The sequence below is a fragment of the Astatotilapia calliptera genome, chromosome 10, assembly GCF_964374335.1.
Source record: "Astatotilapia calliptera chromosome 10, fAstCal68.1, whole genome shotgun sequence".
Classification (NCBI taxonomy): domain Eukaryota; kingdom Metazoa; phylum Chordata; class Actinopteri; order Cichliformes; family Cichlidae; genus Astatotilapia; species Astatotilapia calliptera.
This window is the reverse complement of record NC_137431.1, coordinates 28,845,713-28,872,239: the sequence shown is the minus strand read 5'-3', so window position 1 is coordinate 28,872,239 and position 26,527 is coordinate 28,845,713. Positions and strand designations below refer to the sequence as shown.

At 39.4% G+C, this 26,527-nt stretch overlaps 2 protein-coding genes across 2 annotated transcripts in view; one reads left to right on the top strand and one right to left on the bottom strand.

Annotated features, from left to right (window-relative positions):
- Nucleotides 1-10,868, bottom strand: part of rabep1 (rabaptin, RAB GTPase binding effector protein 1) — a 43,532-nt gene extending 32,664 nt beyond the window's left edge. Inside the window, exons 1-3 of the mRNA XM_026181486.2 lie at nt 10,709-10,868; nt 2,290-2,418; nt 1,814-2,017 (exon numbers count right to left, since the gene is read on the bottom strand). Of these exons, the coding sequence (XP_026037271.2) occupies nt 1,814-2,017; nt 2,290-2,418; nt 10,709-10,754 (379 nt within the window). The 5' untranslated portion in view covers nt 10,755-10,868. The remainder of the gene's footprint in view (nt 1-1,813; nt 2,018-2,289; nt 2,419-10,708) is intronic.
- A 770-nt stretch (nt 10,869-11,638) lies between these two features.
- Nucleotides 11,639-26,527, top strand: scimp (SLP adaptor and CSK interacting membrane protein). The gene is made up of 5 exons (XM_026183290.2): nt 11,639-11,765; nt 12,488-12,609; nt 17,705-17,753; nt 20,958-21,034; nt 25,666-26,527. Exons 1-5 carry the CDS (start codon nt 11,755-11,757, stop codon nt 26,376-26,378), a joined length of 972 nt encoding a protein of 323 aa, XP_026039075.1. The 5' UTR covers nt 11,639-11,754; the 3' UTR covers nt 26,379-26,527.

The following is a 26,527-nucleotide window of genomic DNA, read 5'->3' as shown; positions in this document are numbered from 1 at the left end:
ATTAGCAGCTTTTATACGCCACTGTCTTCATGCCTTTACAAATCAAATGATCATTATCTACCTGAAGCCTCGGTCCCTCCCTCTTTAATTACATTAAGCACAACGGGCATAAGTATGCACTGTTTTCACAGTTAACAGCTTTCATTCACACTTTACTGCTGCACAGACAATCACAGGACAGCTTCATTCATAATCACAAACATTCAGAGGATCTACTGGAGCTTATTTCAGCATGTTGATAGTACTGTTCTGGTTCAATTTACTTTAAAATCAAACAAACTTTCAGTGCATCTCACATTGGATCCATCTAGGCGCTAAATTAAAAGTTCTATTGAAGTACAACTAGACGTTCCTCAAATTACATGTTTTTTCTTGGTGTGTACAATGGATTATAGGAACTTGCCTCACTATTAATGACATTTTGATACTTCTGCAGCAGTAACAATTACTGAAAATGAACTGTTAAAAAGGTTAAACATGTATCAGTATTACATTGTATTAAAAGATCTATTCCAACATACATATAATGAATATTTTCAACATTGTTTTATGTTTTAAATCAGTAAAAATCAACAAGTGCTAAAAACAAGAAAACTGGATTAAATCAATTAGATTTACTTCACAACTAAAGAAAAAAGTCGAGTCAAAGATTAAAACGAAAATGTAAATATTCCACAAAACTTTAGGAGTGCTTCTTGTGACCAACAGCACATCGAGACTGAGTTTAAGCACTGATTATATCATCTCATTTTAATTTTGGAGCAGCGGTTAATAACCCCACTGTGACTGCACTACAATCAGGTCATGTTATTCTACATTAATCTTTATTCCTATTACATGCACAGCTCTCATGCACAGGTTGGTCCCTGCACGTTGCCGATATGCTCACTTTAATTTGTTTGAGATATGATCGTAAAATGTCAAAGTCAAAGTCTGACTAAAAGGTGTCTGATGTACCACCAAAGATCACGCTCTAGAACAGGGGTGGGGGAACTCCAGGCCTTGAGCGCCGGTGTCCTGCAGGTTTTAGATGTGACCTTGATCCAATCACAGCTGATTTAAATGGCCAAATTACTTCCTCAGCATGTCTTGAAGTTCTCCAGAGGCCTGGTAATGAACTAAACACTCAGGTGTGTTGACCCAGGGTGATATCTAAAACCTGCAGGTGGTTTACAACAGGGACGCTGGTTTTAATACTCTCAGTGGAAGTCTTGTGTGTGGCCTTGTACTTGTTCCTCTAGTCCAGCTGGTGAGTAAAAATTGTTTTAGTATGGCCAAAAAAAGATTTGTCTGAGCCAGCATTACATGGCATACACGTGAATCATGAACTTGTGCTAGAAGTCCACGTTGACAATCTGAACTTAGAGGATGAATTCACAGAGCATAACCTGATGAACGTTTTTAAAGAACGAACAAGTAGTTTGCAAACTGTGGACTTGTTGACTGAAAATCACAGAGTCATAGGGGGAGACCGAGTCACTTTGAAACATAAGTTGATCCCAGGCTGCACAGCGCCAAGTGGACTTCCAGGGATTGATCTATGAATAGAAGCTGCACTGGAAGCCAACCAGACATGAAGGGGACCTTGAAGGTGAAATCAACAAGCTTTAAATCAGGTAGAGGTTTTGTTTTTGTTTTTTGGACCTGCCTTCAGAAATGTTTTCATCACACCACTTAAATGTAAACAATCTTTTAGAGAATATATTCATAGTGTTATCAATCTAAGTAAATACCCTCCCAAATAATAAGCAAAAGAGCAATGATATTAGGAATAGAGGTTTTCACTGCTCACATAGCATCAGGCTCCATTTACCTTTCATTATGGCCTGCAGGGAGGCCACCTCCTCCTGCCATTGGCTGCGGACTTGGTCGATGGCTTCCTGTTTGGTGTTTTCCGACACGGTGGCCACAGCTTTGATGGTCTCTATCTCAGCCCGGGCCTGAGAGAGCTGGGTCTGGATGGAGCTCAGCTCGGAATGGGCGTCCTCCAGTGCAGCTGTCTGCCTCTTCAGCTCCTCTGGAGAGAGGTGAGACATGAAATGAATGATGGGAGGAGAGAGGAAAAATGCACAATGTGGCACTTGTGTATTTCAGACTTTTTTCCTTATTCAGCACAGTTTATTACAGAAAAAAAATTGTTTATACATTTTAAAAGAAGAACCTCTTTCAGTGTTGCACCTCAGCATGCACGAGTTCAATTCAAACAGACAGTTTAAAAGGCCAAAGATGCTCCACAGCTATGTCCAACAAGACACTTTACATTGTGTAGAGTTTTATGACCATCCACACCTTCCTTGGAGAGGTAAAGCTCTTTGAACTTGGCCCGCTTCTGGTTGAACTCCACCTCCAGCTGCTGCTTGAGTTTGATGAACTCGGCCCTCTCCTGCTCCAGAGCTGCCACTCGCTGCTGTAGCACCGCTGAATGATAATGAAGGAGGAAAAAAACAAAACAAAATTAGCTGCTGATTACATGTAGCTGAAAAGAAATCATTCAAGTCAAAGGGCAAACATCCACAAAAATCAGTGCACTCATTACGTCGTTTATCTCATTACTAAGGACTCAAATCAGAGGGTGAATAAAAGCTAACAAGCCCTAAAATGATATGAATACAAATTATTATTGATGTTTTTGGGATAAATGTGGTTCTTAGAAATTATTTCAATTTTATGATTAAATATATCTAATATAATCGAACCAATAAGTACAACGATTAAATCACTGAATTCCTTGTATGGTTCAGCCATAATGTTACGCAAATGTTAAATGTAATTAGGCTGAAATATGTGTTATTACATCCAGTACTATCTAATCTACTGATCATTAATGTAATAATGTGACAAAACAGTACAGACTAAATGTCTCTGGATAGCGATACAGAAATGAAAACATTAACAAATAATTTATTATTACGAAGTAGCAAATCTGCAAAATTTGGGAACTTGAACTACTTGGGAACTAAGACTACTTTTTACTTTAAACAAAAGTTCTAAATGGTGATTTTTGCAGATTCATTTATTAATATAAGAGATCTCATGTGGTTTCATGTGGTCAGTTACTTAACTTTTATTATACCAGCAAGTTTCAGCTCGTGACACCTTTAAAAACAGAGTAAAGTCCACCAGTGGCCTCTTTTACAAGGCTGTCAATAGTCAGCTAAATGGAAGCTTTTTCTTAGATAATTTTAAATAACTTCTAGAGATATCATATGTAGAAGCTCATAAGAGAAGTGTGAGGAAAAATAAATATAATGTATGTTGCATTAGTCGTTTATAAACATTTCATAAACAATCACATTTACTGATTGTTTTTAACCTTTTAAACTTTCCACGTGACCATCACCAGTTTGACTGAAAGAAAAATCCAGGGGAAAGATACACTTCTTAAATGAAATGATGAAATATTTCAGGTCATTACGGTCACAAGTTTTGTAGTATCGTTTTAAAATTTTCAATATGGAGAAAGCTACTTACTATTTTGGGGGGTAAGGATCTAAAACTATAGCTTTATGAATATGGACTATCACGATACTGTGGACAAATAAGTATTTAAAAAATGTATATGTAGAAAATATTTAGAAAATTTTGAATGTAATGTTAACAAAAACTTGGTTCTTTCTAATAATAATAATAATAATGAGTGGTGTCATCCCTGTTTTTCAGATAAATCTGGTTCTTATTAACTATGAAAAACATCTTCACATCATTTTATCATTTAATATATCTAGTATAATAAAACCGATAAGTACTCACCTTTATTACTTACACACTTGCATTTAATGAACCATCATGATAAACACCCACATTTAAATTAAAAACAGCACATCTTATTACATGTGTGCTACAATGCACAGTGGATCTACGAAAGCACAAAACCTTCAGCGTCAAATGAATAACATATTTTACTCCATTATCAAACTTTAACTCAAACTTGACAAGATCTTCAAATGCTTTTTTATTGTTGGCATCACCTCACCGAGCACTGGTACGTGCAGTGCAAGATATTTTAGCCATCCACTGAACTGCTGGGACGATTTTCATGATTGACATGATTAAAAATCTTGCTCTGCTTAACTCGGATGAGCTGGATATTGAAGCGTTACAAACACATGCTGCCATCAGTAAAGTTGCAAAGTGCAGTCTTGTTCTTGTGGGCAAACTATCCAACATCGAGATGCAGAACCTAGTTAAAGGGCCTTTCTCCTCTCTCCTTTGTCGTGTTTGTTTAGCCAGCCATTATAAATAGGTCAATACTAATATCAGCTGATAAATTGTGCCCACCAATATATCAGTCAGGCGACGCATAAAATGAAGTATAAAAACCTCCCGCCAGCAAACACAACCAGACACTGGTTTTCCTACGGTCCTACATTTTCCTACTTCTTCATCTCTTATTTAAAACCGCAGCGATACAGATAAAATCCTTAAAGCCAGACAGCCAAACGGAAACATTTACGAGCAGCCGGACGGTTCAGCTCAATTCCACCATGGTCATGTGACAGCCAAACAAAAGGAAACACTAACTCCATCGCCACGTATTCACAAGTTTGTGTTGTATTCAAGCACAGCATATATCAATCTCCTTTTCTCACACTTACCTCAGCTCAAAAGCTCTGTATCTTTTCCTTCTTGGTATTAAAATAAAAGCTGACTGCTCTGGTGTGTAACCGATCACGTCAGGAAGCCACAAAGATCACATGATAGAGCGCATAAAGAAAGTCAGTAATTAACCAATTTAACAGCAACGCCAGTTCATGATGATGCAAATATAACAGAGGCTCAACCTCACAGCAGCGTTTTTGCCTTTGCTTGATAAAACAGTGACGGTTTGAGACAGAAAAGTGGGGACAGAGTGAGGGAAGGCACACAGCAGAGGGCCCTGGGTTGGACTCAAACACCAAGCCTAGCGGCATAAGATCATCTGTCGAACAAGGTGAGTTAAACCGACGCCCGGCAACAGATTACTATTGTAAAAAGGAAGCACACCCACTTTAAATTCTAAGAGATTAACAACAGCATGTGACATATCACATCATTTCTCTATCTATTTGTTAGTAAGTAAGCCAAAAATGCAGAAGCAGGCATCAGTTAGCACCTTAAATGTTAAAGTTCATAATAACATAATTAGAAAAAAAAACAGGCCAAATATGGCTTCATTGAAAGGGCTGCCAGTAGAAAGTGTCTTCTCACCAAGAAAAAAAAAAAACATGGCAGAACGGCAAAGTTGTATCTGACCAAACGACAAGACTTCTGGAAATCTGTCCAAGGCTAATAGGACTAAAGTGGAGATGTCCGGTTTCATTTTCAACAGTTTCAGTCAGGTCCACGCCTTGCTTGTCACATCCATGTTCAAAATGCCAAGAAAGCAAAGGCAAAAATGATCAGGGCTTCATAACCAGATCCCACACAGAAGGTGGTTGATATCATGTGACACCGCAAAGGAAGGAGTGTTTAAGAAGCAAGTCTTGATGCAGGGGTACTGGAAAAAAGTGACATTTAATAACAAAAAATGTAATAACACATTACAGGAAGCTGAAATAAAGTCAAAAGACAGCCTTGCAGCAATCCACCACTTCATCCAGGCCTCGAGGGCCGGTGTCCCTGCAGGTTTTAGATGTGTCCTTGAACCAACACAGCTGATTTAAATGGCTAAATTAGCTCCTGCAGTTCTCCAGAGGCCTGGTAACGAACTAATCATGTGATTCAGGTGTGTTGACCCAAGGTGAGATCTAAAACCTGCAGGACACCGGCCCTCGAGGCCTGGAATTGCCCACCCCTGCTCCAGCCTCACCTGCATCCTCCTAAATAAGCACAGGTAAACAGGGTGGTAACTTCCTAACCTGTGCTGAGTAACCCAAAATATAAACACACATAAGGCTATAATCCTAGTTCCTGCTGACATACAACTTAAGTTTTCACAGTACTCTAAGCAGTTCTGTGAAAACCTAAGTTTGTCCTTACTGCTCCACAAGTTTAACAGGGTAAGTAGTAGCCAAGTACCGCTAATCAAATGCAGTTGTTTAATTGATCAGCAGCATGTGTGACAACTTCTATAAAAGACTTGGCCGTTTGCTGGTCTGTGGTGTTCAGGTGTGTGTTAATGCCATGACATTCCAAGGGGTGGACGTCCCAGCAAATTCACCAAACGTCAAATGGTGGTGCATTTCTCAGAGAAACTGCAAAAACACCCAAGAAATACATCTCAGACTACAGGGCTCAGTTAGCATGTTAAATGTTAATTCATAACACTACAATTAGAAAAAGACTGAAGAGGTATGGCTTGTTTAGAAGGGTTGCCAGGAGAAAGTCTCTTCCTAGGTTTGCAAAGCTGCAAGAACAATGTCCTTTGGACATACGAGATCAATGTGGAGGTGTCTGACCACAATGAAGGTGTCTGACCATAACGAACAGCACCACATCACGCCACATTACGGTGATGGAGGGGTGATGATTTGGGCTTGCAATCTAGAGTCAGATGTGATGGCATCTAGCTGAAAGTTCAAAATTGACTTAACTTTCCTGCAACAGGAAAATGATCCCAAAAAAGCAGCAAGTCTGTAAGAGAATGGCTGAAAAAGAAAATAATCAAGGTGCTGCAACGGTCCAGACCTCACAATGAAATGCATTGAATTAATTCCAGCCACCTCAATTCCAACCTCAATGGACTGACACAACACTGAAAAGGAGAGTGGACCAAAAATCCTCCACACCACAATCAGAGACTGATACAGTCATACCAAAAACAATTACTTCACGTTAATGCTGCTAAAGGTTATTCTGCAAGCTACTGAATCAGGGTGTGTACTCAGTTTTTCACACACTGATTCTGCATTTATGCTGTTTCTCTCAAATAAACATGATATGATGTCACATGATTATATTTAAACAATTCTAGAACTTGGTAAATCAGAATAAAAAAATAGTTGCTAAACCTTTAAAACAAAACTGAGTAAATGCTATCTGTCCTTGACTCACCCTTTGCATACAGTTAGAAAACAGGGCTTCCATTCATATTTTAACTATCCAGACTGTTTAAATGTTAATTTCATGTGAAAATATTTTCTGGTGGGGAAAAAAAACTAATCATTAGTGAGCCAGTCTGCTTCACAGGTGAACTGATGAGTAGAAACACTGTCATTGGCCAGTCAACTTGCCAAATGTACATTTTTACTGTTTCCATTCCACTAAGCCATTATATCGAACCCTGATACACTTCCACAAAACTTTCTATTATCTTACCCACACTAGTAAACCAGTTAAAGTCACCCGAGGCACCCACATTGGCGGTCAAAGCTATTTTATACCAGTTTCAAGTTAAACAGGCCCTGCCTTTTCAGAAGTAAGTAATTCCCTCAAACCTCACGACTGAATGAAGGTAGGCCCGTTACTAATTACTGTTTCAAATATTCAAATCCTCCTCTTTTACTCACTGCAGGCAGCGCTTTGCACTTTGAACTAGAGCTGGGCGATATGAGATTTTTTCATATCACGATATGTTTTTTTCATTTCAGGCGATAACGATATCTATCACGATATAAGCCAAATAACTATATTTGTAAGATTTAAATGTGCCGTTGCTCACAAGTAAAATGTGAAATAATCAGCAGCTTGTTTTTATTTAAATATTTATTTCCCATAATAAGTTCAACAGGGTAGATGTACTTAAGGAACATGAGACTTTTTCAGATAAATAAAGGCAAATATTGCAAACTACACAAAAGGCAGCCGCTAAAGCGTTTAAGTTTCAAAATAGAACAAACGAAACAGACTAAATTGTCGATTCCACTTAGAAACAAAATATTAATTCTAAAAATAAATCTTAGTTTGTTTTACAGAAGAACAGACAAAACTGACTAACTTTTGACAATATCAAATAAACTGAGAACTAAAAGGAAATTCTCAATCTCTCCTTGTTGTATAGCTGAGCTTTTCAAACAGTTTTAACAGTTACTTTAGTCTGACAAAAGCCGAATGACGAATTAGCGCTTCCCGTCAGAGACTGAGGCTACGTCCACACGTACACGGGTATTTTTGAAAACGGAGATTTTCCGTTTTCGTTTTAAAAAATAATCCCGTCCACACATAAAGGCAGAAATGAAGGAAAACGCTGCTATGAACATGCCAAAGCAGCAGGTGGCGCTAGATTCCTAACCGTGCAGAAATGTTGGCCAATCAGAAGTCTAGAAGCCTCAGTGGGAAAAAGTAAACAAAGCTGGGGCATAGAAGCAGAACCGAGTCGTATGTGTGGACGGACAGTAACTGTGTGTATATGTAAGCATTTAAACACTGCAGAGAGTAGAATTAACAGTAACAGTATTGTAGAAATTCATTTCACCGAAACAATAACGTGGCGCACAGTGTGACGCATGCACCAGTTTATTGTATTTCCAGACTTGCTTTCGGCACAATTTACAGTGCACGCTACTCTGTTTTTTGTCAGACTTGAAATAGCCAAAATACCTTCACACTACGGAACTTCTATGGCTCTTCCGTTCGACAATCTCTCCGGCGTTGGAACCATCATCTGTTTTCTCTTCGGTCACGCTCGGTTGATTTTTCTAGTCGGCACACTCATTTCCTCCATTACCCGCTGGCTGCTTCCCAAACAAACAAACGTGCGGCTTGGCACTTGTGCTGTACGTAACAAGTCACGCGACGTGACGCTGCGGCTGTGATTGGTTCGGCTCTGCGCTACTTAGTTTGGATTGGCTGACCTTTTTATTTTTTATTTTAAGAGGACAAGAGCGGCGAGGTCTATCGCGATAGCTTAATTTCTCTATCGAGTAAAAGTTATATCGCGATACATATCGTTATCGTTCTATCGCCCAGCTCTACTTTGAACAGACACCGTCTTTTCTCTGGCTGCTTTTAATATATATTAAGATAAAAATAAAACCGCCACGAAGCAGTTTCTTTCAGTCTATTTTACCACCACCCTTTGTAACCCACTCCCACAGCAACTTTTGCTCAACAGGTGCCATTGTCAAGAAGTAATGACATGTGTATGACTGCTCAGCTCAAAGCAGCACCATTACTAACACCTGGCTCTCCAAAAATCTACAGGTATCTGCAGCTCAGTGGGTGAGCAGGTGACCATAGCCCTTTGCTGCGTGTCTTTCTCTCTCTCTCTTTGCTTAAAGTCAAATGCCAAAAAAATAATATTGAAAAAAAAAAAACAGCTTTGTTGAGAAGTCATTAACACAACCAAAGCAATACCAACAACACAATTTTGCATCACACCACATGATGCTGAACACAAAGTGCTTGTACGCCAGCGAATATGCAAGAACTTCCCATTATTTGTAGAGGTGCATGTGTGCCAAATTAAATAATAAATAAAAGAGGCACCTTTTTTCAGAGGCTACATTTATGGGTCGTCACAGGAGATCATCTGCCCCCATCTCACCCAGCTCCTAGTACTCTGCTCTGTTACACCAACACTCTTCATGTCCTCCCTCAGTACACCCATGAAACATCTCTTTTTGTCAGTCAGCATGGTCATCTTGTAAATCTTCCCCTTCGCTCTTGCTTTTATCCTTCTGTCAAAATTCACTCCCACCCTCGTCTCCATCGGCACCACCCTTGTTGCACTCTCATCTTCATCTCTCGTGTGTACTGCTCATTGTTTTGGATTGTTGATTCCAGGTAAACTCCTCGACCGCCACTATTTCTACTTGTTGCATTTTCATTGTTACACCTGTCTCCCTCTCATTCACATACAATTTCTATTCCTTTCTCTCCAGAGCATACCTCCACCTCTCCAGGCTGCACCCTATTCTCCTTACAGATCACTATGTTGATCTGTGGCAAACATCACAGTCCATTGAAAATCCTGCCCGACCTCATCTGTCAGCCTGTCCATCATCAGAAGCAGCTCAGAGCATATCCCTGATGTAATCCCACCTTGAACCCATCTGTCACTCCTACCACACACCTCACCAAGTGCCATCTTAAAACATTATGTACAGGTCTATTTATAAGGCATAAAAACAAAGATAACCACTAGGAGATGCTCCCATCCCTCAATCTCTAATGTGTGTGTGGATTTGTGACAGACTCTCAAGCTACAGAGTGTCTGTAATATTACCTCCGAGGACGCATAAAGCTTAAATTGTTTTGCATGTATTACCGTTGTCGCAGTCTATTTTGTTTAACATAAACCTGGACTGGAATTCTTCACACAGTTTGTAGAAAGTGGGAGCCCCACGTTCAGCTCCTGAAGCTCCAGATGCTCTCAATGCCGCCTCTGGGTCCCTGGACCTCGGCTTGATAACCAAAGGGAAAGCCTCCTGCAGGATTTGTCAGTATCCCGTGCACACCACAGAGCACGGCCACCGATGCGACCCATATGACTGACCCTGTCAGTGCAGGGCCGGACTGCCAGAGGCCAGAGCCGACCTTTAGATCAAATTAGTCAGACTAGCCAGAGCTAGGAGCTAACCAGCTAGGTGTAACATTACTAAAGAGACAACCACGTTAGCTTGGATGTGTCACACATGCACCTCATGTTCAGCTATACAGAGCTTCAGTAAGTTTCCACAAATTTGTGAACCACTGCGCAATGTTAAATGCCCAGCATGAGGCAGTGACACGTCGCATTGAGGATGCTAACTAGCTAATGTTGCCAGTGATGCAGAGGCCGTCGCTGGCTTCGCTGCTCCCAGCCCCTCAACACACCCACCACAAACCGCCAAAGACACAAGAAATTTACCGTCATGTTGGGACGACTGAGGGGATCCCGAGGCCTCCGAGGCCATGGTTTCCTGAGGGGGGCGTGAGGCAATTAGCAGGGCGGTGAGATCAGAGCTAGGAGCGTCCAAGAAAACAAGCTAACATCACAACTAGTGTCAAGCTAGCGACGAAAGAGTGCGACTTCTGGTTTGTCTTTCAAAATAAAATCACCACTTGTGAACTCTCCAAAAGGCCTGCGTTTATTCGTAATGTAAACCAACATAGAAATAAATACAAGACAAAATAATCATATATCTACTTATTTCGAAAGTTACTTTCATATCTGTCCACCACTTAGCAGTTTTGTGCTAATATTTTGAAAGCACAGAGTCATTTTCCTATAAGTAAACAGCGTTAGTTTCCCAATTCCGGTGTCACCTTTTTGAAATAAAATCGACTTGTTTTTTTCCCCCAAACTAAATCTCGCTTTCAACAGTTAATTCTTAACAGAAAACAAAAGAGATATTTATCAACAGATGATATAAATCCCAATTATTGTGAATGTGCAGCTGGACAGGAAAACACCTCCCTAAAGATTACACTATGATAAACTGATGTAAAGTCATGATATATAAGAGGAACTGAAAATGTGAGAGAACTACACAAGAGTCCAGTGTTCAGTGCTGACACTGGCAATGTTTGTAGTTTAAGGAATATGTATTAAAAATGTTAATTTGAACCTGTTTAAAATATCAAAATCTGTCATCTGTGATGACATTTCTATTCTGACCAAATAAATAAAACAAAAACAATTTTCTCCAACTGAAGTATTAACACAGATGTGTAAATTTGTCATGCGTGTCTGACTCTTCTTATAGCCTCACACAAACACCCACATGATTTGGTCACTGGTGCATGACAGGGGGTGGGGATAATCCAGTCTCAGCCTTCATGTTTCTTTGGTTAGGTAAGAAAATTAGACGATGGCATGCAAAGATGCAGCACATGATGAGTCCTGTCATATCTAGACACCATCCGCTTTCACCTTCTGTTTACTGAAACTGCTGTCCTTCTTTAACCAGAGATATGGAAGAAAGGTAAGGCACTTATTTGGAGTATTTGGAAGTTGACATGTATTGAAATAACACTTTAATTGCATTTTTTTGTGATAAAAGTCATTCTATTCTTATCCATAATTAGAGATAATACTTAAAAAGTGGTTATCAGGTCTAACTGCAGTGAAAGGCGTCACGTGTCAAAGCAGACAGTAAACTGTTATGTGCTTTCATGTCCGAATATCACTTTATCTTGCATGGCTGTATTCTGAATCAGCAGTATTTGTAACTGGAAGTTGGCAGGAAGCGGCTGTGTAGAGAGGATGCCGGGCATGAAGATAAACGGGGGAACGAGTATTTATATCATTCCGTTCACAGCGATAAAGGCACATAAATACATCCGTCCAGCTGGAGTAAACAATTCACTTTAAAGCTGACCTTCTCTTTCAGCTTTAAGTAGCTCAGATACTTTGGCTGAGGTTGTCTGAAGTGAGAACAAAAACGGAGACGTTTTGATGGTTGGCAGTGCAGTTGGCTCAGAAGAGTCCCTAGAGGTTATTGAGGTGCCTGTTTGATTCTCAGAATGCTAATCTTAATACAAAAATAACCCCAGGACTTAGTCAACACAGAAAAAAAGAGGAAGTGGTTGAATGGCCTTCTTTCCGATCCCCAGCTCTGTGTATACTGAAAAGCAGCGGCTCAGATGTGCTTCTTGTGGTGAAGTGTTCAGACTTTTTTGTTTCTTTTTTAAATCCTTCAAACAGTGCGATCATGGCGTTTATCCGCAAGTACCTATGGTTATGGGTGGTCGTTGGCATGGTTTTCGTGTCTGTGGTGATCAGCATCATCTTCATGTTCATCTGCAAGTGCATATCAAGAAAAAGAGGTAGGTTTGAATCTCTGCAGCGCACCTGCCACTAAGTACTGAACAAGCCTTCATCTGCACATCAACGACATACATTTTTACCGCTTTTTTCCTGTTCTCACACAGATTTATTCTCTTCCCCTTCTTATAGCAGAAATGTTGAATTGAAACCCCGATAAGCGAAATGTCAAAACATTATGCAACAAGTGTTTGGGAGCTTTAGAGAGTGCGTGAAGGTGTTTTCCTGTAAGTTTGTGTAGAAAAGTTCATTTCAGGAATGGTGTTTGTCCATTTGGTTGTGTGAGCTGTCAGACAGCTTTTTTAAGGTGTGGACACACTGAAACTGGTTGCGTGGTTCAGGAACCGATGCCTTTTTTTCTGTATACACTGTGTACACCCTGTAGCCAAACAGTCCAGTATTTTTGTCATTCGTATTTGCTTTTTTTAGGCATGACTGCTATTTTAAGCCATGTATGTTAAGATTTTTACCGGTATTAAAACAACTTAAATAATTTCTTGTTATTCTTTTTAAATTGCTGATAAAGCTCATAAGGTAACACTTAAAAATGATGCATGTGCTTTTAATTTTTTTCCCTGTCACAAGTAGAAAGATCTAATTTCAGATGTGAGCATGTGCAGAACCCCACCATTCTGCAGTGTTAAATCGCTTGAGAGGCTTTAATCTGTGGTGGCCTTAACTCTGCTCGTGAGTCTGGATGTTCACATATGACATTATTTAACTATATATGCACAGCAAAATGAAACTTACTAAAAGTATTTTTTTTAAAGAGAAAAAAGAAAAAATTCCTAGAAGTAAAGCAAGATTGGGAAACAACACCTCAATATATTTTGCATACTGGTGTCATTTCCAGTAATTTTATTTGCACAAAAAGTGTTTTTAAAATATGTTTGTTCAGCAACCTTAGAGCTTAGTTCAGTTTGTGATTTGGAACAAGCCAGAACAAAACAGAATAGAGCTAAACTCACTTTCTAGTCTTAAGATGCTATGTGATGACAGTGAGAGGAAACGTTATATGGCACTTACTGAATTCAAGACTGATACAGTAATAAGATGCCATCATTGCAACATGTCAACCTGTGAAATTTCTTCCCTGCATGATCAGTTGTAGGTCTTATCATTGCAAGTATGACACCATCTAAGAGCCTCAGCAATGCAGCCACAAAGTGGCAGACCACATACATTTATAGAGTGTAGTCACTGAGTGCTGAGGCGTGTGGTGTCTAAAACTCACCAACGCCCTGCTGATGCAGCCTCTTCAGAGTGTCCCAAGAGCTCCATGTCATGGGGGTGTCCATGGCTGAACAGCTCCTGTAGGTGTAACGTGTAGGTAGCCCTCTACTTTTGTCCATATAATGCATCCTAATATGGTCATCTAAGGCACATAGCTCTACACCAGTGCTTTCTGTTTAAGAGGGGCAGTCAATCAGAAGTAGGATAACTTAAAGAGAGAAGAGTTAAAATGCCTTATTTAAACAGAGGAAATAACTAAGGGACCGTAAGACTGGTCGGAATGAGATTATTTTGAGCTGTGACTGGTGCAAAGTTACTCTAGTTCAAAAATAAAAAATATGGAGTTACAGGAATCCCTGTATAATAATGCATACACTATTTTTTTTCTGATACTTTAAATGTGTTTTTGGTAGCACTTTCTATTACAGCATGGTAATAAAGGGGTAATAGTAGGGTAACAAAGGGGAAACGAGAGGGTAATAATGTGGTAATCTCTAAGTTATTGCTATGCAATTACCAAAGTAATAACCATGTAATATCCAAGTAATATTACACGGAAATTTGTGTAATTGGATAATAAGGGCCCCAAAACTGTGGGTAACAATGTGGAAATAGAGCTCGGTAATAAAGTGGTAATAGTAAAGTAAAAAGGAAGTGACAATGATGTAATAATGTGATCATTTATAAATTATTACCACTTTACCTGCGGTAGTTTCTGTGTAATAAGCACAAAACAGAGCTGCAAAATGCAAAACTGTCTGCATCTATTTAATAGCACATCAATAACCTGTTAATTAAATGTGTTTGATTGTTACCTGGAATTAATATTATGGAATTATTATGTTATTAAATAGAAACGAGCAGTTTGCATTTTGCAGCTCTGTTTCCTTTTTATTACACAGAAACTACCCGAGATATTTCTAGGTAATAACCACACTTCTTTAAGTTAGCTTTAATAGGTTATTCATATGTTATTAAAGAGAAACAGGCAGTTTTGCATTTTGCAGCTCTGTTTCCTGCTTATTACACAGAAACTACCATGGGTAATTCAGTAGTAATAACGTAGAAATTACCACATTGTTACGTTCTTCTTTCTTCCTTGTTACCCTACTATTACCCCTTTATTACCGAGCTCTATTTCTATATTATTACCCCCAGTTTTGGGGCTCTTATTATACTATTACATACATTTCAGGATAATATTACTCAACTGTAATCACTATTGCTACCATGATATCACTTGAATATTACATAGTTATTACTTTGCTAATTGCATAGTAATAACTTAGAAATTACCACATTATAACCCTCTTGTTCCCACTTGTTACTATTATCCCTTCATTACCGAGCTGTGATAGAAAGTGCTACTGTTTTTTTACTGTAAATATACTGCTTACAGTATATTTACAGTATACTGCTTGTCCTGTGATGGTATTGTACGGTCTCACCTCTGTATTATGCCCTCAGGTAACTGAGGTTATGAGCCCACGAACCTCTCTCAGTGACCTGGGCTTTACTGTTATCTATCCTGGACTTAGGAATAATCTTCCTTCCATATAAGAATCTGCCCACCAACTGGCCGTTTTGAATCACCTTCCTCTTTTTAGTTCCTTTTAGTCACTCATGGTTTGGTATTTTATTTGACTGTTTTTTTTATTTTTATTTTATTTGACTGGCTTGTTTTTTCTTTTTAAATAATTCATTTCTGAAGATCTGGAATTGCAACCATCTCCTGTGGGTGAGAATAAAATGAGTTTGAAATGTACACTCTGTACATTAGGTCATGTTGTGTGCCTGTCTGTTATGTCAGAGACATTCATAAAGTTGCTTCTCAGTGAAGGAAGGTTTTTCTTTATCCAGGTCATGACTCATGTACTGTACAGACTGTAAAGCAAGTCTGGGATTTTTAGGCTTTATGAATAAACACCCGGTTCAGAAAAACGTAGCTCCTTCCAGAGAAAGCTGCAGTCAGATTTGTGGAAGTTAAGAGTTGAAGCCACTCATCTTCAGGCTTGACTCACCAGAATCACGCAGAACATGAGGGCAGAGTTGAGACTTTGCCATTAGAAATGCATTGCATCAGTGTTGAGGCGAGAGATCCAAAGGCAGGACCTTCCACAAATAACAGCAAACCTTTATTCATGCTGAAAAGTCTAACACAAAGTACAAAAAATGTACAGGCAGAAACCAACAAGTCCTCCCTGTAACAAAGACTAAGGAGAAGGACAGGGCTATATATTCAGATACAGTCAGGACGAACTGAGCAGAAGCAGGAAAGGAGACGTTACAAAATGTTTTGCAAAAAAGAAATGATGAAACCAGAAACATACAGAATTTTTTTTTTAAACAGAAATCACTAGAGTGTATGAAATGTTTATTTAGCTCCACTAAAAGCAGGTGTCAGGGGGTTTGACGCTGGGGAAAATCTTGGACAGATGGACAGTAGTCAAAGAGCTAGACAAACTATTGGTTTCTTTGTCTTTTCTAGTTCTTTGTGGTTTCTAGTGATATTTTGTCTTTTATTTGTGATATGAGGTGATCAGCAAGATTGAAAGAGGCAGTTTACATGACCTGCTGTGATGTGAGGTTTGCCAGGCAGGAGTCAAAGAGGAAGCCCACAGATGAGATTCATGGATGTAGTGAAGGAGGGCATGGGGTGAGGATGTTAGGGATAGGGTGAGATGGAGGCAGATGATCTGCGGTCATGACCTCTAAGGGAGCATCTGAAAAAAGAAGTTTCCTCTGTGTTTCACTGTCTCATCTTTTGTTAGCACCTGTTCCTCTGCCTCTGTGGCTGCTGTGAGCTTCTTGTCCCTGTGTTTAGCGTTGTTTCGTTTCCTGTGTCAGTTATGTTTCGTGCCGTTTGGACCATGCTGATTGCTTTCACAGGTGTGTTATCCCTTTCCCCCCGTGCGTCTCATTTTCAGTATACTGCATGGTTTTTGTACACATCATTGTAAAAGTAACTAAGCTGTTACGTTATTATAAGTGTCAAAATGCAATATTGTTTAAATTCTAAAGCCTAAACCCCCCAGAAATCAGAGAAAGTAGCTTCATAGTATCTAAATCTAGTTTTGCAAGTTCAGTGTCACTAAACGGACCACCTAATGCTAAGTCCTGTGACCTGACATTGTACTGCAGAGATAACTTTTTTTGTTCTCAGCAGTTTTATGGGGCCCCTCAAGACAGATCAGAGTGGTTATAAGATCTTATAGGAGGTAAATGTTATCTTGACAAGAAGAAAAAATAATGACATCTTTGCATCAAATGTCCTCCATTATTTGGAAGAGAAACCAAACCATGACACACTAGAAGCTAAACTACTTACTTTAAGGGTTTGTTGCAAGCCAGAAGAACAACTATTATAATTGTATGAATTACTATTATTAGGGGGTGCCCTCTGGATCTGATTAGCTTAGATGAAACTTTAATGATCCCTGTGGGGAAACTGGGCTGCATCACCACAAAGCGGGGCTTCGTGCTGGTTGAGCGTATGCACATGTATAAAGAGCTAATAAAATACAACACAGACACTAATCATAGGTAACAGCATGTGGAGATAAAAGAACACTGTGCATTTGAAAACAGCAGAGTTGTTTGTTTATTCATTTATGCATTTAAATATGGTTTGTTTAGATGCTTTAAACATACTTAAAAGTACTTTTTTCCCCATTTTATCCTATTTAAATACTCTTATATCATATTTGCATTTATTTTTCTCCTTTGTTTGTAGCAACACAATCCAAATCTGTTCTTGCTGAGCTGTGAATAAATCCATTTAAATGGCCTTTAGGTGCAAATATATTGATCTTTTTTCCTAATTGACTTTGAATTAACTGTGTTTTCTTTTTTCCCCCCCAACAGGCCAACACAAAATCCCCACTGTGAAAAACGAATTCAACTTCAAAACTGAGTAATGCATAAATGTATACTTATCATATAACAGTGAATGTACACAATGGATTGTACTATACTAAAAACAGGCGCAGGTTTACATTTAAAGAATCAGACTTGTTGTTTTTATTGCTATTGTCTGACTTATGCTTCAGTGAGAAGTCTATGTCGCTTCTATGTTTATTGTATTTATTATTAAGCAGTGTTTTTATCAAACGGGGAGCTATTTCTCCCATTTTCATTTGCAATGCTAAGCTAAACTAACCAGAAAAAGGGCTTCAGTGCTGAATCATGAAATTCCCAACACAGCTGATGGTGTTTTCAACAAGCAAAACTAATTTTAAACCAACTTTATTAGCACAAATTGTTATATATTGTGTGTTTAAATTGACTCTGCATAGCTAGCTATAATGCTAACTGTAAGCTGCATTTGTAACAACCACACAGTATATATACAGTCTATAGCAAAAACAAACTTTCAGACATGAGTTCTTACTGAAATACAGCTGTTTTAATATTCCTTGGAAAAAAATCACAAGCAAATATGATAATACATACAGCAAACATGCTAAAAATAGTGTATTAGCTAAACTACTTCCACCATTCACTCTGTGGGCTGTGATGTTCTGACACATCCAGGATGTAACCAGTATAAAAATATGATACACTATAAATGTAGTTTTTTTGGGGGATGAAAAAACTTGGCTGGGCAAGTATAGTATCAAAATCATTTTCCCTGTTCCCTGACATCTGCGTAACCATTCATGTAGCGTAATAGTAACATACAAAAAGTAACCAGTTCCCCACTGCAGTACCATCCACACATTCTCTTCCTCTTATCCTTGTTAGGGTATCCCAGCTGCCATAGGGCTACAAAATATGTCAGCATATGTTACATTTAGACTTTAAAAGTTTATATGTCACATTTATGGTGTTCTGTTACATTTTTACAAAGTTGCAAAAAAATCTCTATGTGGTTTGGTTACTTTCCAAGCACAGCACTGTAAAAGCCAGGAATGTAAGACCCCCCCACCCACCCCCAAAAACAAACAAACAAACAACAAAACCCCCAAAAAACAAAACAAAAAACAGTCTTTTTGTGTTCATAGAGATGAATTTCTTGGGTTTTTTTTATTGAGCTTGTAACTGATAGATTTCAATTGCGCTTACATGCAAACATTCCTTGAGAGTTGTCATTCATACTAGACATGATACAGTCAGCGGTTGCTAGGGAAGTGTGTGCCTTCTCCAACCGGTTAGCAGTGGTTCTTTGAGGTTTCTGGCTGTCACTGGGTGACATGTCACTGAAACCAAAAACCTCCCAGTGATTGTTTTGGTTGCTAGCAGATTTCCATGGTTACCTGTAATTTTTCATGTCAAGGATGACTCTCTAATACCAAGGTACAACGAGTTACAGTAATCCAGCTCAGTTGTAATAAAAGCATACATTACTGTTCTGAATTTATCTTTTGACAGGATGGGTTTTGACCAGTTGCCTCAGATGAAATAAGCTGGATTTCACTGCTGCTCTGACTTGACTGTCAAATCTAAAATCCCTATCCATTTTAAAACCCAAATTGGTGACAGTGGGCATACTGTGCTACACTGTCCATGTCCACAGGAAAGGACTCACTGGTGACACCCAATAGAGCCATGGGGCAGGAGATATAGGGAGAAAACCAGAGGTCAGAATCAAAATACTTTATCAAACCCCAAGGAAATTATTGGGTTATAGTTGCTCCAAGACAATGAGAACAGTAGCAGACTGAACTAAATTACAAAATATAAGAAATAATGGTAATATATACAAATAACACAATTATAAATATCCAGAAAATTACAGCGATTTAATATATATGATTGACATTTTACTCTAAACAGTAAAACTTTGTTATTTTCACCCTAGAGGATGTGTAACTATTACACTGTGTACTGTGCATTAGTTGGAAGTCCACATATTGATCAGCATAGGAGTGTTAGCATAACATGCAATATATGACATTTATGTTGTACTATTTGGAAACTTTTTTCTGCAAGGCTTCCAAAAAGTCTCTGTGTGTCTGTATATTTTACGACCACAGCAGTGTAACCAGTTGATAATGTTACAAACTTGTGACCAAATGTAACACTGAACTAGCAGCTCACTCTTACCACAAAACTTAAAATGACAGCAAGACTTTGTAACTGATATATTTCAGTAGAAAGTATAATTCATGTCTGCATCATGTATCCAAACCAAGAAAATGTGAAAAAAACAAGGAACCAGAGCTTTAAAAGTACTATTGTGTTAAACATTATATTTTAACCCAAACACTGATTCTTTTCTAAACCTAACCAAATAGGTTTAATAGGCAAAGGTAAGAAAGTTGGTTATATAAGTAAGTTAAAAACAGTTATGTGCTAAATCTCAGCAGTTTTAATGGCTAAAATTTAAAAATGGATAGTTTTTTCACTTAATAATAGATTTAAAAATTAAATGAGTGTGAAAGTCTGTGACATGCAGTATTCAAAGTTGGGTCTCTAGTGTGCACAGCCAATTGGCTTGCTCCGCTACCTATCCCTCCAACCTACAAAATTTGTGCAAGTGAAAAAAAAGTATAATTTTGTTCACATGGATACAAATCAGATTTGGGCCAAACCAGAAAAGTGCTGTTAATTCACAAATAAGTCCAAAACAAAGAATTCTATTGGCTCTTTAACAGCAACTGTACCACAAATCGTGAAGGATCTTTTAAAGCAGCAGCAGCTGGCTTTTCCACAGACAGATGGAAAATCATGTTCAGTGGAAAGTTCATGTCCAAAAGCAGGAATTAAAAGTTGTGACTTCATGAACTACCATCAGACTGTGTTGGGCATTTTGTGTTTTGAGTTTCATTTATAATTTCTAGTTCTTTATGTTATTCACTCAGCTTTCTCTCTGTTGCCACATTTCAGTCCGTACAAGTCATCCCATATACATTATTAATATTAATATTATTATTATCATAATCAATATTCATTTAAACAAATGATGCATTTAAACATTTATGTTTCCCCATATTTTCCATATACTCCATATATATATTTAAGGGACCATGTAGCTTAAACATGTCTGTTGTACCAAAGTAAGCTCTGCAGACCTTACACTACTGTGTGCTCACATCCAGATTCAGACATTGCAGACTTTACATTCTTTAATGTAGATTTTTTCGCTTGACATTTTCTCTTGTCTGCAAATTTGCAGGAGCAACAAATACCAGCAGAGAAACATTGAAACGGGCACTCCACCTCTACCTCCGCGGACACAGTTTCTCATGGCAGGCAAGACTTTATTATATCTCTCAGTGGCTCCTACAGATTGCCCCTCCTCTTATGAAACCACGCTTCCTTCTCTCACTTTCAGATCTTTGAAATTAAAGCCTCATCCAGTCTGCCATTTGACCATAAACCACAAACTAAAGGGCAGCGCGTGTTCACCAGTTTACATGGCAGTGACAGTTTTATGCACAAGATTCAGATCCAAGACAGCACCACATATTCTGATCCAAGCTAAGGTTTCAAACTTACTAAGAAGTGTTTATGATGTCTGTTTTGTCAAGGATTTGGGCCAAACAAGGAAAGTGCTCCTTATTTTACAAGTCAGACCAAAACGAAGAGTATTTTTGGCTTGATGTAATTGTAACTGTACCACAAACTGTGGAAGGATACACAGCAGTCTGCTCCTTCTCATTTTTAAATTCAGACTTATTAAAAGTAGAATAGGAGTCAGAGCCTTCACCTTTAAGACCTCAGCTCCCAGTTTGGATTTGAGAGACGCTACCTTTAAGATAAGGGTTAAAGCGTTGTTTTTTGATAAAGGGTTCGATCAGGGACCATCTTTACCTTCTTGATAACCCTTTCAGGCGGCTGTTGCTGTGAAATTGAACTGAGCTGAACTGAATAACAGAAAACATTTATGAGTTTTAAAAATGTAAAGTCAAACTGGTGAACTTCACAAAACAAGTAGTAACCTCAAGATGTTTAGCCCAGCCAGCAGCTGACAAACATCAATAATATGACAAGCTCAGGCAAGGAAGAGAGAAAGACTTCTATTTTGACTTGCTATGCCTGCCTTAGCTGTAATGCTAAGCTACAGGAAGCACAGATGTTTATTACAGTTTTTTCTGAATGCTTAAACCCTAACTGTGATTCCTGTAGCACAATCTCTAAAACTATTCAGACTTATAGCAAAACCACTCACTGAGTTTGCAAAACTAAAAGCACAAAAACTGCTTTGCACTCAGTTTGCAATTTTGTAACACACACTTTGCAAAACTGTAGGCACAATTCACTGCACAAATTTCCAACACACTCCTAGCAAAAGTATACACATGTATGGCTATCATTAACACTAACTTGCCAACTGTCTGGCACACTTTCACATGTGAAAACTTTTTTAGATAATTAGTTCACTTTGCAATCAGCCTAAGCACCATAATACAGGTAAGCTGTGTGTGCGGAGTACAATGGAGGGAGCAGAAAGAGTGAGAAGTAGAGGAGGCCGAGGAAGAGGACGTGGAGGTGAAGAAGTAGGATGAAGAGGACGACAAGGACAAGGAGGAGCAAGAGGAAGACGAGGAGGGGGCAGAGGAAGATGAGGAGGGGGGAGAGGAAGGGTAGGAAGAGTAAGAAATAGAATTGCTGATGACATCAGAGCTACAATAGTGGACCATGTAATCAACCGTGGAATGACCCTGAGGGTAGCTGGCCAACGGGTCCAGCCTAACTCGAGCCGCTACACTGTAGCAAGTACCATAGGGACATCTTGAAATGAGAATCGGTTAGTACAGTCACTTCGCACAAAGATTTGTAGCACTGCCATATGCCAATGAGAAACACACCAATACCATTGATGTAAAAATACTGAAATTGTTACTTTACAGAATTGCTAGATGACCAGATGCTGGGGCAGAGGAAGCATGTTCACTGCAGACCAAGTAACCCATATAGTCATTATGGCGATTGCAAATAATCCTATACTTGGAAATAAACACTTGTGTTTGTTTTGATGTACTTGAAGTTTGGATCCCTCTATGCTTATGGATCTATGACAGAAGTATGAGCTCAAACTGACATAGCCTACCTTGTGCACAGAGAAAGCAAAAGCCAGATGTGTTTTGTATTCATACCATCAGTGTGCAGTTGGCGCATTGTGTGCTTAGTAGATGATGGCTTGTGTGTACTGTTTGATACGGAAACACCATTTTTACAAAGGTGTGAAGGGTTAATCTAGCTGTGTTTGCTTTTGCAAGAGAACTACAATGTTTTGATTATTGGGTGACAGGTTTTCTTATTTGTGTGAAGAGTTTTGCAAAATTAGCCAATAGTTACAAAAAATGTGCTTAAGCAATCAGAAAAAACTGTAAGAATGCCCCTTCACCCACAACAGCAGCAAGAGGTGGTGCACAGAAACAGCCGTCTTACAGTTTTTACTGAATGCCTAAACACTAACTGTGAATCCTGTAGCACAATTTCTAAAACTAGTCAGACTTACAGCAAAACCACTCACTGAGTGTGCAAAACTAAAAGCACAAAAACTGCTTTGCACTCAGTTTGCAATTTTGTAACACACACTTTGCAAGACTGTAGGCACAATTCACTGCACAACACTCAATTTCCAAATTTCCAACACACTCCTAGCAAAAGTATACACATGTATGGCTATCATTAACACTAACTTGCCAACTGTCTGGCACACTTTCACATGTGAAAACTTTCTTAGATAATTCGTTCACTTTGCAATCAGCCTAAGCACTATAATACAGGTAAGCTGTGTGTGCGGAGTACAATGGAGGGAGCAGAAAGAGTGAGAAGTAGAGGAGGCCGAGGAAGAGGACGTGGAGGTGAAGAAGTAGGATGAAGAGGACGACAAGGACAAGGAGGAGCAAGAGGAAGACGAGGAGGGGGCAGAGGAAGATGAGGAGGGGGGAGAGGAAGCATGTTCACTGCAGACCACGTAACCCATATAGTCATTATGGCGATTGCAAATAATCCTATACTTGGAAATAAACACTTGTGTTTGTTTTGATGTGTTTGAATAAACACCAGTACTTGAAGTTTGGATCCCTCTATGCTTATGGATCTATGACAGAAGTATGAGCTCAAACTGACATAGCCTACCTTGTGCACAGGGAAGGCAAACGCCAGATGTGTTTTGTATTCATACCATCGGTGTGCAGTTGGCGCATTGTGTGCTTAGTAGATGATGGCTTGTGTGTACTGTTTGATACGGAAACACCATTTTTACGAAGGTGTGAAGAGTTAATCTAGCTGTGTTCGCTTTTGCAAGAGAACTACAATGTTTTGATGATTGGGTGACAGGTTTTCTTATTTGTGTGAAGAGTTTTGCAAAATTAGCCAATAGTTACAAAAAATGTGCTTAAGCAATCAGAAAAAACTGTAATCACAGCTCCGCTAACCACATAAAACACAGAACACATACAGCTGCAGTAATGTTATACACTAACACAAAAATGGCTAATCAACACCGGATAACTGTAACTGCCGTATAGCACTAAAGCCTAGAACACATAAACATCACGTATACAGTCCCATAAGTCATCGGGTCATTTATGTGACATCAGCAGTTTACAAGTAGTAATATTTAAGTATTACTAGTATTAAAGTATTAACAAGAATTGCACTTAAGAAAAAAACTGAGGGGTCAACAGAAAGTTTTCTCTTTAAACAAGCTGAGAAAGTTGATTCTGTTGATCTGAATGCAGCGTTTTCAGCAGAAGAGTGACTTCTTCAGTCTTGGCTAACTGCAGGTTTCCCCAACCTTATAAAAATTTTCATAACGAACAAAACTAGCACCTTTGACTAACGATGGGCTGTGAGGTCGGTTTCATTATGATTGGTATGCAGTGGCGGTCCTAGCCTGTTTGGTGCCCCGGGCGAACACTCCCCTTGTTATTGATCCCTTTACCCCGAGTCCTAAAGTGTAGATTTATTTTCTTACTCTTCTTATATTTATTGTTTATTTTCTTGCACTGCTGTAACTGGAGCCTCGTCGTCTCGTCTCTCTATATGCTGGACTGTATGTAGTGGAGATGACAATAAAGTTTACTTTGACTTCAGCAGCGAGCAGGCGCACCGAGGGCTCTCGCGCTCACTTTTCGCATATAGAATTTCGAAAAAACATCGGTGCAAATTATAAGTCTGTATCATAATGTCTGGTGTTTTCGTGTTTGTTGTATGTTTTTATTTTATTTTATTTTGCGAGTTGGTTATTAGATGCTCACGGTGGCACGGTGTTTAGCACTGTTGCCGCACAGCAAGAAGGTCCTGAGTTCAATTCCACCATCAGGCCGGGGTCTTTCTGTGTGGAGTTTGCGTGGGTTTCCTCCGGGTACTCCGGCTTCCTCCCACCGTCAGCTGGTTTGGTAACATACTTTTCCCCCTTGTGACCTCTAGTTTCCAATGAGTCACTGACCAGTCCAGTCTAGGCCTGCATGACTAGGGCTGAAGCTAACAATTTTACAGCGACTGTCAGCAACCTCCAGCAACCACCCAGCAATCACTGAGGAATAGCATATTTTTCCCAGTGTGACTGGGGCCTTAGGTATAGCCTCAGGCTGCTGGGAGATGTGCAACAATGCACTGACCATCTCTTCTCCACCCCGTTGTGTTTCTTCTGCCATCACTGTAGGGTAACTTTTATTCTTTTTCTTTCCTTGTTTTTGGTCTCTCTGTGCTCTTCTTTTCTGTCCTCTCTTTCCCCTCACCCCCATTGCTTCCCACAGCCCCTCCCTGAGTATTTTTTTGTTGAGGGTCTCGTCCTGTTAAAGGAACGTTCTTCCTCCCCACTGTTGCCAAGTGCCAAATCTATCTGTAACAATCTTCTACTGACCAGCTACCTATATGCACTGCAACAATAAAATTAACCTTAAATATGGAATTTGCTGTTTCAGAAGCCCAAAGCTACGAGAACCTGGCTGAGGAGAGCCAGAGCATCCACGACTACGAGGATGGCAACTGTGAGCAGAATGTAAGCAACCACGAGGAAAGCATCCACGACTACGAGGATGGCAACTGTGAGCAGAATGTAAGCAACCACGAGGAAAGCATCCACGACTACGAGGATGGCAACTGTGAGGAGAATGTAAGCAACCACGAGGAAAGCATCCACGACTATGAGGAGAGCACAGAACTCCAGGCTGACTACATCAAGATGGAGGGAGACATCATGTTTCCTCCTCCTCCAATCTTCAACAGCATGAGCGGTAGTGTTTTGGAGGCCCAAAGCTACGAGAACCTGGCTGAGGAGTGCCAGAGCATCCACGACTACGAGGATGGCAACTGTGAGCAGAATGTAAGCAACCACGAGGAAAGCATCCACGACTACGAGGAGAGCACAGAACTCCAGGCTGACTACGTCAAGATGGAGGGAGACATAATGTTTCCTCCTCCTCCAGTCGTCAACAGCATGAGCGGTAGTGTTTTGGAGGCCCAAAGCTACGAGAACCTGGCTGAGGAGAACGACTATGTGGAGAGCGTGGACAATCAACCGGACTATGTGAAGATGGACAAGGAAGATCAAGCAGGAGACAACACCTCCACGGAAGACTATGATGACATCGGGGGTGAAGAAGACGATGAGGAGGACTATGATGATGTGGGATAAAACCCAACACAACGAGATGGAGACAGTTTTGAATTCTGCTGAGCAGAGATTATCCTTACTGAAGATTTCTCTTGTCTTTTTGTATTTTTTTAATAACATTCATTGAAAAAAAGGAAATAATTGAAGTACTGAAGACACTGAAATCTGCC

Bases quoted from the DNA above. Each gene is read 5' to 3' on its own strand.
- scimp (XM_026183290.2), top strand. The intron at 12,610-17,704 runs GTAGGTTTGAAT...CCCCCCCAACAG, and splicing joins GTGCATATCAAGAAAAAGAG to GCCAACACAAAATCCCCACT. The intron at 17,754-20,957 runs GTAATGCATAAA...GCAAATTTGCAG, and splicing joins GAATTCAACTTCAAAACTGA to GAGCAACAAATACCAGCAGA.